We start from the raw sequence: 12,421 nt of genomic DNA on the forward strand, positions 1-12,421 counted from the left end.
AAGTACTTGCTGAATACAAAAAAATATGCCCTTACAAAGAGGCAATTGAAGCTATGGTTGATAAATTTAATAAATATTATTTTCCTATTCCACAAATTTATTTGACAGCTACTTTATTCAATCCATTTTATAAAGGACATGGTGAAATGATGTTGGTTCAAAAATTATACAACAATTTAAAAATTAGACCTCATGAAAAGCCATTAGTTGATACTTGTTGTGCTAGCATAGTACCTAAGGTTAGGAGTTTATATAACTTGTATCAAGTTATGGAATAAAATATTGGGCCGGTCGAACCTCCTACTTCTAGACGTATATATGATGATTTAGATGACGAGATGGTTGAAGAACTTGATCTTCAATGTTGTAGGAGTAATGATTTTCATTCGTATCTTTCACAGGATCGAAAAAATATTAGAGATGAAACTGAAAAACAACTTTTATCATGGTGGAAGACCCGTATCAGACAATTTCCAAAACTTTCAAGGATGGTTCGAGATGTGCTATCAACTCAAGCTTCCTCAGTTGCTTCGGAGCAAGCTTTTAGCGCAGGAAGATTTGTAATTGGAGATCATCGATATTCGTTAGCAAAGGATAGTTTGGAGATTTCGGTATTATTTAGAGATTGGATCAATGCCGAACGAAGAAATTTTGGGCTCCCAATTTGAGGAAATAGATGAAGACGAAATAGATGAAATTTTTGAGGAAAATAGTGATGATGGAATGGACGCAATGGAGGAACTAGGAAAAAGATCAATTCCGAAAGATTTATCCGCTGAAGAAATAGAAAAGTTACCCCAAAAATATTATAGACAATTTTGATATTAATAAGATTCTACAATAGAGATCTAATTCAAATAGCCCTTCCTAGAAGGTGGCTGCGTAGATTAGATTTTCTTTTAATATCTTTGTAATAAATGTACAACGTATGAAATTTGAATAAATATAACGGCTATTCGCCTAATTTTATTTTAAAATTAGGCTTTTGTTTGTTGCAATTATCTTAGCTGAAATTACAAAGTTTATAGTTATAACTTTGAAGTTATGGGAAAAAAATTTAATACTTTCAACTTTATAAAGTTAGAAAATTTTTTAACTTTACAACTTAAAATTATATAAATATAATTTAACTTCTTAAACTTATTAAAAATATTATATTAACTTAAACTTAATGATATATTTTTAAGTTTAAGATATATTAAAACATGTTATATTTTTTAACTTAAACTTAAAATATATTTTTTAAGTTTAAATTTTAAACTTTTTAAGATATATTAAACTTAAACTTATTAAAAAAGGATTAATAAAAAAATTTTATATTAATATATTATATTAATAAAATATAGGTTATATAAATTATATAAGTTAATATATATATAATTTAAATTAAAAAGAAAAAAAACTGTACGTAATACGTTTTGGCCATTTTTGGCTTCTCTTCCGCTATAGCTCCGGTGTCTTCCGGTCCGACCCGGTTCCACACCGATAACCAACGGACCGGTGCGTACCAGGCTAAAATTTCGGTATTTCAGTTCTGATAAAACCGATTCCGACAACAAATTCGGTAAAACAGTTCCGGTATTGGTTCCGAATTTTTTTTCCGAAAATTTTCACACATCAATTGACTCTAAAAAGTTGCCAACCACTCCTATGGAATGTTTATTGCTACCAATTTGGTTCTTTGGCCGCCTCTCAGATTATTTATCTCACGGTTGTTATGGTGTGATGCATAATATGACCCGAAAAATCTTGATGTGTGATGGAATATGGATGTTAGGTGAATAAACTTAGGCAAACTTTGTCACCAAGCTTAAAAATCTTAATGCCCTATGATGTGGGCTATCTTGCTGAGCGGCTACTTTGTGGCCAAGTTTGACAACTTAATTGGCAAGTTAAGTGGCCTATTTATAGCCCATCCTTTGTAATATTGATGTGAGAGACAGTGAACCAATATTGCTACTACTCCTAAGTAGTTTTTCTCTTCTTTATTGTTAGTTACTTTGTTGTTTTAGTTTTATAACACGTTATCAGTACGAGTTTCTATCATCTCGATTAAATACAGGTAATAAAAATAAGAATTTATTTTTCTTAAAATAATGTTAAATCTATCTAAACATGAATTTATTACTCTAGATATATCCAAAAAAAACTACCTATCTTGGGAACTTAATGTCGAAATCCATTTAGATGTGATGGGTCAGACAGACACCTCAAGGATAAAAATCAAGCATCTAATCAAGACCGTTTCAAAGTCATCATATTTCTCGTTATCATCTCGATGAGAGCTTAAAAATGAAATATCTCACTGTTAAGAGTCCACTTATACTCAGAGCCAAATCTAAGATTTCAAACTTGTGGGTCTCAGTAAAATAAACTAATATGTAATAGTACAATAAAAAAGACAATACTTTAGCAGGGATTAATCCTATGGTCATGAAAATAAGCAATTCAAGGATTCATTGTATGTCATCAAGCCAACATTCTTTTTATTTATGGGTTTCCATCTATAGTATTTTATTTATTTATTTATTTATTTATTTATTTATTTTATTTTTAATATACTTACGTAAACTACGATAGTGGGTGGAAGTTTCCGGAAACCCCCACCTAACACTATAGATCTGCTCCTGCTTATACTATGAAATAATTCAAAAGATAAATATGATCACCTAAAAATGATCGTTCTTTCATAGACACAGTATAAATAAATTTGTTTGAGATTATAAGATTTTAAAGATATAACGGCGTATAATTTTACCATCATCCAATATGAAAGGTGAATTCTTGGGAAACTTTGTCACCAAGCTTAAAAGTCTTAATGCCCTATGATGTGGGTCATCTTGCTGAGCGGCTACTTTGTGGCCAAGTTTGACAACTTAATTGTCGCGGCCTATACATATAGCCCACCCTTTGTAATATAGATGCCGTCACACCCTTTTTTTCAATCCGAAAAGAATTATCGATTTTATGTCTCGAAAGAATTTTATTATTAAGTGACAAAAAATGAGAATTTATTTCGAAAAGATTATTTATATTCAAAATTCAGAGTCGCCACTTGGCATAAATCGAGTGTGCCAAGTCACCCTTGGATATGCTTTTTCAACACGGTTTTGACTCTATAAAACTGGTCCACGAACAGAGATTCCAACTAAGGAATTCTATTGACCGAGGGAAAGGTGTTAGGACTCCTCGATCCCGTGGTTCGACCACGATCGCTTGGTGGAGCATATCGGCTAATTTGACACTACAAATGTATAAACCACACAAAGCATGCAAAAAAATCAATCCAGCAAAACAAACAAAACAATCCAAAATTTAGTGTTCAGTTCAATCATACATTCCCGAAATAATAAAATAATGTGAAAATATAAACCTACTCTATTCTAAGCTAATCCTAACTACGCTCCATTGCTTTCTCCGCCCGATGTTTCAGGCCTTGATCGTGAGTCGTCTTCAAGTGAATTTTTTACCAAAATAAGCCATTTTTTGAACCAATTCACCAAAATAATATGTTTTTTTTAAAATTTTACAGAACTAGTACTTCCCAGTAACGTATTACTTTATTATTTTATTAAAAAATACAAGAGTAAAAACTGACTGTGTTTGACTTTTAACAGACCATAAAACGTTACTTATAATAACGTGTTATAAGTAATTCGTTACTATGAGTAACGTTTTCCAACCAAATAAAAATCAAACGCCTAATTATTTTAGGGGCAACCATTGCCCTAATTCTGAAAAGAAAAGAAAATTCTCTCGTCTCTTTTCCACTGCCCTAATTCGAAGAAGAAGAAAAATTTGCTGTGTGTCTTTCGACGCCTCTAGCTACTCCATCTCGTCTCTTTCGACGCCTCTGGCTACTCCATCATCTAAGTAATTTTTGGTTCAGCTGTATTTCGGATTGCGGAAGCCTAGGCTCAACGTCATAGAAAGGGTGTTTTTGGTACGAATCTACTCTCTATTTTTCTAGACTCAACTTGACTCTCTATTTTAAACTTTTGTATTTCTCAAATTTTACTCAACTATGCTCTAAATTATGATTTCGGAACAAATGGATTTAAATTCTTTTCAATTTTGGGATTTTTTTAAAGGAGAAAGGATATTTGTAGACTTTGCTCATACTTAAGAGAACAATTTTTTCCTTTTTATGGTTGATTAATATGTTCATTATAATGAACATATTCACTTATGTATAGGTACTTTTATATGGCTGGTAGTAGTTCATACAAGCTGGATCCTGGGCCACTTGAACCGTCTGTATTAACTCAACAACTTACTCATAGGTCATGGGATATATGAGATGGAAGTGCTGATATGATTCTTAATACGAGAAAGAGTGATGGAAGTTTTTGGAAGCTCGTAGAAAAATATCCTATCCATCCACGAGTTTTAGAAGTGATTAAATTATCTGGATTGTATGGTGTTTATAGATGTAATAGGCCTGCTATCGATCGTAGTTTGATCACTTCATTAGTTAAGCATTGGTGTCCTGAAACACATACTTTCCACTTTAGAACAGGTGAAGCAACTATCACCTTGCAAGATATCGAGGTGTTGTATGGATTACCCGTGAATGGTGCTCCGGTACTTGGTATTGAGACGACGAGAACTATTGGTGATTGGCAAAACATTTGTCAAATATTATTAGGTTTTGTTCCATCTCTCCGGGATTTAGCAGTAGTTTCCTCAAGGTCTCTGCGCTTAAAGCGCACATGCTAAGTGAGCCACAATTGTCAAACATGGCAACTCAAGAAATAGTCAATCAGAAGGCTAGGTGTTACATGTTCTAGATGATTGCAGGTACGATGATGGCAGATACATCTGGTTCTTATTTGAAGCTTATGTACCTGCCTATGCTCGAGGATGTCAATGCAATTGGGTCTTATAGTTGGGGTAGTGCAACTTTAGCGTACTTGTATCATTTTCTTTGTAAAGCCTCACAGAGTATCCAAAATGAGATAGTCGGATTTCTACCACTACTTCAGGTATATCTAATAATTCTAATAATTGCACAAATTATTTATTGATATTTCTTTTAGTTTATATATATATGTGTGTGTGTGTGTGTGTGTATCAGGTTTGGGCATGGGAGAGGATCACTGTCCTTGGCCACAGATAGTAGGAAAAAGAGGTACAGGAGATATTTTTCCTACTGATTTGCGTAGGGGTCCACATACTACTAGATGGTTTGCACACTTTAGTTGGACTAACACTACTAAGTATGTGCTGAAAGTTTATAGAGATGCACTTGACTCTATGACAGAAGATTAGGTAGATTGTGCATAATTTTTTATCTTTGATTTTACGTAAATTATAAATATAGACTCATTTGCTTTTTCCTTTTTCATGTAGTTTATCTGGGAACCATAAACTGATGATTTAATTAAGAGTCTTCCTGACTATTGTCGCGCTGGATGAGACATGTGGCGTGTTAGAGTTCCAATCTTCTGTTGGGATGTGGTAGAGGTTCACTTGCCTGATAGAGTAATGAGGCAATTTGGATTGCAACAGGTGATTCCAACTCCATTTCTATTTGATTCCACCCACTTTCGTCATGATCGTCGGGGAAGGCCAAATATAAACTGGGAGTTAGAACATGCACAATGGTTACCTTTTTGGAACGAGTGAGAACAATATATCTGTAATGCACCAGTCAATCATGGGCCACTTCGGTATGACGACCCCTACCTTATTTGGTTCATACGTATTACTCGTCTTCTCATTGGTAATCCTAATCCCCATCCTCAATGCCAACAAGGTTATGTGCCTAATTCAACTGCATATGAAACAATGGTAAGTAGAACTTTGCTTGTCTGATTTTTCTTTATCTATTATATGTTAATAATAATCAGAACCTCCAAAGTAGGAACTTAGCTTTTCTTGAATCTTTGTAATGCTTGTACATTTAAATGATTTTTACTTTAATTCACAGGCACGCCATATTCATTCGATGGTTGATAAAGCTAAATCACTTGGAGATACGCCATCGTATGAGGAGTTATACATGTTTAGAAAGATGGTGCTGGATCAAAGTTCTGATTGTTTGAGATATGTCCCCGAGGATGACAGGATTCATGTATCAGCCGATTATAAAAGAGATGAGGTGCAACCTGATCAGTTACGTCCCCCTATTTATAGGCGAGGAAAATGCGGTGCTGCTGGAAGAAGAGAACGTGCTATTGCGAGATACCAAGTGCCTGTTGAAATGAATGAAATGGATGAAGCAACGCAAAATGCACAAATAAGTTCAGAAGATGATCAAGCAACAACTAATCATGATTTTGGTTCCACTTCAATGGGTTGTACTCAGGAATTCACTCAGGCATCAGCTATGATATATCAAGATACAGAGATTGTGCCATACATGACTCCACAGACTCCACAGACTCCACAAATATCAAAGTATCCAAGTCTTTCATCACTTGATAATATATTTGGTAGTTATCAGCCTCAACATTTTGAGAATGCCCAAAACTTCACCTTATCGCCTGTGCCAATGTTTATTGATATCCCAGATGCCACTAATAATTTGGAGAACTTGAACACTGAGATAGAAGATAATGAGTTGGATGATGCCAACAATGAAGTGAATGGTAATGATCTGGAGGATGAAAGTAATGGTTGTGATACGACTATTCAGCATGATGAACTATCAAAGAAAGAGAAGCATACAATTATTGCTAAGCTTTGTGGACTGGTATTTTTTCGTGATTATGTTTTTTTTTCAACTTAACTGTACTTTTTTAGCTGAACAGTTGAAAATCGACCTTTGCTTGACAGGGAGTCACTATGCTTACCAGCACGCTGAAAAGAAAAAAGCCAAATAGAAAAAAAGCAAAACAAAAAAAGGCAAAGAGTAATGGAGTTATGTTGGACTCTTCCTTCTTCCATTCCCTTGAACGTGGTCTAGTCATAATTTGGTAATACATGAATACCTATTCTCTCTACAAGTTATTTTGCTTTCTTGTTTTAAGTTTACTTTTCATTGTGCTTAGTTGTTGGAAAGTTGTTAGTATCTTTTTTTATAGCATTTGTTGTCCTTTTTAAGGTTTTTGGTTTCTATTCTTTGGTGGTGTACGCGATTTGGTTTAGCTGCATAAACGAATCTTGAGCTGTGGTGTATGCGTGTGGAGTGCTGTGCATTTTTTGTGCTCTCATGCTACTCAGGCCTATGGTTACTGATATGGGTTGCACTCTCTATTGGTTTGTCCGTGCCACAGGGTCGCCCTGGTGTCTTGACGTGGATTGCTTTAGCGTTTTGTATCCTGCCTGTGGCTGTCAGGGCATATTTGGAGAGTAGACCGATTGTTGCTGCTGAGGTGGCTACGGCAGAGTGACAGGAGCTGCCTGATGTTGCTAGGCACCCGTAGGAGCCCTGAGAGTTCTTTTTTGAAAATCCAGCAACAACAGGATAGTGATGATGATGAATATTTTTGTATCTGTTGTATGCAAGTTTATTATTTCAAAATTTTGTTACTTATTTTAGTCTATGGTATCTACGTACCCTCATTGTTAGGTTCAAAGAATTTAAGGGGTTGGTTATGTTTATCAATTATCATGTCGTGACTCCCTTTTTTTTCTAGCTATTTCTCACACATGAGGGTTTATATGTTATTGTGATCTTCGTGAAAAAACTTCACAGTTCATATTGTTTCAAATACTTTTTATATGGTTCTTCAAATTTGTAGTGCTAGTTTTAACTTTCTTTTGTTATTGTTAATGGTGCTCTGGAATGTGTCAAATTTGATATTGTGGTTCAGCAGTCCATGGTCTATCGGAAACGGTTGTGGGTGTTTTGGGAGAAGGGCTAAAAATGGTTTAAGGGGTAAAATTTGATGTTGTGGTTCAGCTGCTAGCTAGAAATGCAAGTGTTTTACCAGTATTTGTTTGGTGTCCTAAGGAATAAGGGCAATTTTACCCCCCGTAGAGTTTCAAAATGGTAGTTAGGTGAATGTCTGAGCTTATTCTCATAGTTCAGGATACATTCGACCCGTATAAAGATTCATTCTTTGGGGCCTCTACAACAATTTTTGCCCATAAAAGAATCAGTTTTGCCTCTACAATTTTTGACTCAGAGAAGTGCATACTTTGGTGCCATGGTTAAAAATCAAACCTTTTGTTGGAAACTTGAACCGAAATAAGTCATTTTTTGAATCAATTCACCAAATTAATTTGTTTTTTGAAAATTTTACAAAACTAGTATATATTCAATAATTCAAATCGTCATTGGGAAGCATAAAGCTTGGCACATATCTCAAAATATTATTCCAAAATACCATCTCGACATACGTCCCAAAATCATTCAAAATACCACCTCATGGTAAAAGTGTGTAATTCGCAATGATAATTATTAAATCATATCATGAAAACATTGAGATAATCATATAAACCAAAGTTTATTCATTCAATCATTGGTGGACTGTTTTGATAGGCTGTAGTAGATCGACTATAACGTTTTACTCCGATAGCCAAATTGGATGAAACCAATTTCATTAGAAAGAAGACTCTTAGATATTTCCGTTGATATATAGTAGCTCACCCAAATTATTATGTACAAGGAGTTATGGTCATTTGAAGTTGACCCAAAAATTCGCTTTTGCTAGGCTGAACTAGATTGACTATAACTTTTTTCTCCGATAGTCAAATTGGATGAAACCAATTTCATTAGAAAGAGGACTCGCAAAGATTTCCGTTTATATATAGTAGATTACCCAGATCATTATGTACAAGGAGTTATGATCGTTTGAAGTTGACCCTGAAATTCGCCTGGCTGCAGTAATTTTAATTTCCTGCACGTTTTACTATTCACAGTTCTATCGGAATGGTCGTAGTTCGATCGGAATGGTCGTAACTCATCGCTCGAGTGTCCGTTTTCGATGATCTACATATCGTTGGAAAGATTATTCGATACTCTACTCAATGGTAGGTCAAAGTCTTACAAATACTACACAGAAAATTTATGGATCGCTCTAAAGCGTAGAACTCGATACGTTTCTCACGAAATCTTTACGAAGAAAATTTTTTGGGGTATTACAGAAACTATGTTTAAGAGTACCCACCTAAGTTTGATTATGAGTTGGACATCCACACCTATCATGTCCAGTCTGTCTACACAACCCGCAAGCTCGCCCATATACTGCAGGACCACGATCCATCTCATTAGGTACTCTAGTTGTCCTTTGTCGATTAGGACGATGATAGAATTCATTACTTCTCATTACTTCAACATATATCTCGAAATCATTCAAAATAAAAATATGAAATTTACAATTATAGATATCAAGACATCTCATGTCTCAAATATATATTCAATAATTCAAATCGTCATTGGGAAGCATAAAGCTTGACACATATCTCAAAATATTATTCCAAAATACCATCTCGACATACGTCCCAAAATCATTCAAAATACCACCTTGTGGTAAAAGTGTGTAATTCGCAATGATAATTATTAAATCATATCATGAAAACATTGAGATAATCATATAAATCAAAGTTTATTCATTCAATCATTGGTGGACTGTTTTGATAGGCTGTGGTAGATCGACCATAATGTTTTACTTCAACAACCAAATTAGATGAAACAAATTTCATTAGAAAGAGGACTCTTAGAGATTTCCGTTGATATATAGGAGCTCACCCAGACCATTATGTACAAGGAGTTATGGTCGTTTGAAGTTGACCCAATAATTCGCTTTTGATAGGCTGAACTAGATTGACTATAACTTTTTTCTCCGATAGTCAAATTGGATGAAACCAATTTCATTAGAAAGAGAATTCGTAGATATTTCCGTTGATATATATCAGATCACCCAGATCATTATGTACAAGGAGTTATGATCATATGAAGTTGACCCTGAAATTCGCCTGGCTGCAGTAATTTTAATTTCCTACATGTTTTACTGTTCACAGTTCTATCGGAATGGTCGTAGTTCGATCGGAATGGTCGTAACTCATCGCTCGAGTGTCTGTTTTCGATGATCTACATATCGTTGGAAAGATTATTCTATACTCTACACAATGGTAGGTCAACATCTTAGAAATACTACACAGAAAATTTATAGATTGCTCTAAAGCGTAGAACTCGATACGTTTCTCACGAAATCTTTACGAAGAAAATTTTCTGGGGTATTACAGAAACTATGTTTAATCTTGAGCTTGGTAGGGCTCTTATGTTGCCCAAAGTTATAGGATATTTATAAGATGAAACATAATACTCACAGATGACATCTGAAAGATAGAAAAGAGTTGCAAACTCTTTCGGAAATCATTTCACATAAAACACCAACAACTCTTATGTCTTAAGTACTAATGCTACAAATGCTAGCTGGAATGTTGGTACAAGATTTCTACTCAATTAATTCATGAAACAATTATTAGACTTAGAAATAATCCACAAAACAGAATTCATTAGACTTAAAACGGTTAGAAATTTTAAGAGTACCCACTTAATTTTGATTACAAGTTGGACATCGGCACCTATCGTCCAGTCTATCTACACAACCCGCAAGCTCGACCATATACTGCAGGACCACGATCCATCTCATTAGGTACTCTAGTTGCCCTTTGTCGATTAGGATGACGATAGAATTCATTACTTCTCATTATAAAACTTGGAGATGGCCAATATGCCTCGTGCCCAACCGGTGAGAATGACCCGGAATATGTAGCAACATAATTCTCTGTTGTGAAATGCTCGCTAACAAAATTTCTAGCTATCCCTCCCATTCTTTCAGTAACCTTCATGACATGTGAACACGGAAAGTGCAAATTAGCCCATTTTCCACAATCACATTTTTTATCATTTACTAAAACACGATGAGGATTACCACCAGTACCATCAACTTGAATAGATCTAACCTCATATGTCCCAGTGGATATATTCCAATCAAAAACAAAGTGTCTTTTTGAACTTTCGTAGTTCTTCTCCCACTTTACTTTGAACCTGCTTGTCCATAATTCCTTTTGCTCTACAAGTTGGTGCGCTGTTTGAGATCTACGGGTATACCGTTCAACTATTTGCTCCAATGAAAGTCTCACCATGGCAATGACAGGAAATCCTCGAGCTTTCTTTAGAAGACCGTTGAAAAACTCTGAAAGATTTGTTGTCAACACTCCCCATCTTTTTCCATCATCATGGCTAATCGTCCATTTGTCCAATGGAAATTGCATGAGATATTCATATGCTTCTTCATTTTCTTCCCTGATTTCCCACATCAAAGCTTTGAACTTCCTTACTTGATGAGCCGATGCAGCATTCCACATCAGATCACTGAGATTCCTGTTTGAAAAATAAGATTGAAAGTTACTCTTAAGATATCTTACGCAAAATCGATGAAAGGCTCGAGGCTCCTAAAATTTCCACAACTCCGATAAACTAGCTAAGATTCCTTTTGCCCTATCAGAGATAATACATACATCTTCTCTATCCTTTATTACATGTGCTCTTAGTTTTCTAAAAAACCATTTCCATGCCTCTTTCGATTCCCTGTCAACAATAGCAAATGCTAGAGGAAGAATGTTATCATTTCCATCAATTCCAACAGCAATTAATAATTTTATCTCATATTTACCATACAAATGGGTTCCATCTACTGAAATAACTGGACGACAAGTTTGGAATCCATCAATGCATGGCTTGAAAGCCCAAAATACAAATTTAAACGTTTTTACCACTAACGAACTCATTGACTCTTCGTGTTTCCATTCTACAATTGTTCCATGGTTAAAGTGTTGAAAAGCTGCAAAAAACTTAGGAAGCTCACTAAATGATTTTTGAAAATCACCATGCACCAATTTAAATGCTCGTTGGCGTCCAAGCCACGCTTTCCTATATGTTACTTGATGACCAAATATCTCATGAACCTTAGAAATGACATCTACTACCAACAATTTGGGATTTTTACGTATTTGATTTAGAAACAAAGATGAAATTAAATTGGTATCTAGGTTAGCGTGACCTGTAGTAATCCCTTCAGTCTCACATCTATGATTATCAAAATACTTTCCTATCTTCCAATGGCTACCTCCAACCTTTCGTCCTCGAAGAAACCATCGACAACCTAATGATTCGTGAAACCTGCATCTGACAATCCATAGTTTCTTGCTTGATGTTACAACTATGAATTCTTTATTTTTGCGCAAACTCCAAATTGTCACAGCCCGTTTCAACCTATCTTTGCTGCTAAAACACATTTCTTTTTTTAAATTTTTTTTGCCATCGTCATACCAAACAGAACAACACTTCATCTCAGATTCACGGGTAGAGATAAAAATATCTTCTTCTTTCTCTAATGTTGTAAAGTAGGGTATACCGTGATTTTACATTTTAGACACACTTTGACCAAATTGATTATGAAGATTTACACCAATATCATTTTGAGGTAAATCTTCACTATCGTTGGTATCTTCATCAGATTCA

General features: G+C 34.9%; 1 protein-coding gene across 1 annotated transcript; it reads right to left on the reverse strand.

Moving 5' to 3' along the window:
* Positions 1-10,491: 10,491 nt before the first annotated feature.
* On the reverse strand, positions 10,492-12,195 carry LOC124896873. The gene is made up of 2 exons (XM_047408733.1): positions 11,465-12,195; positions 10,492-11,281 (listed from the first exon to the last, which is right to left on the reverse strand). The coding sequence occupies exons 1-2, from the start codon at positions 12,193-12,195 to the stop codon at positions 10,492-10,494; spliced, it is 1,521 nt and encodes a 506-aa protein (XP_047264689.1).
* Between the last annotated feature and the right edge of the window lie 226 nt (positions 12,196-12,421).

The sequence above is a fragment of the Capsicum annuum genome, chromosome 3 (assembly GCF_002878395.1).
Source record: "Capsicum annuum cultivar UCD-10X-F1 chromosome 3, UCD10Xv1.1, whole genome shotgun sequence".
NCBI lineage: Eukaryota > Viridiplantae > Streptophyta > Magnoliopsida > Solanales > Solanaceae > Capsicum > Capsicum annuum.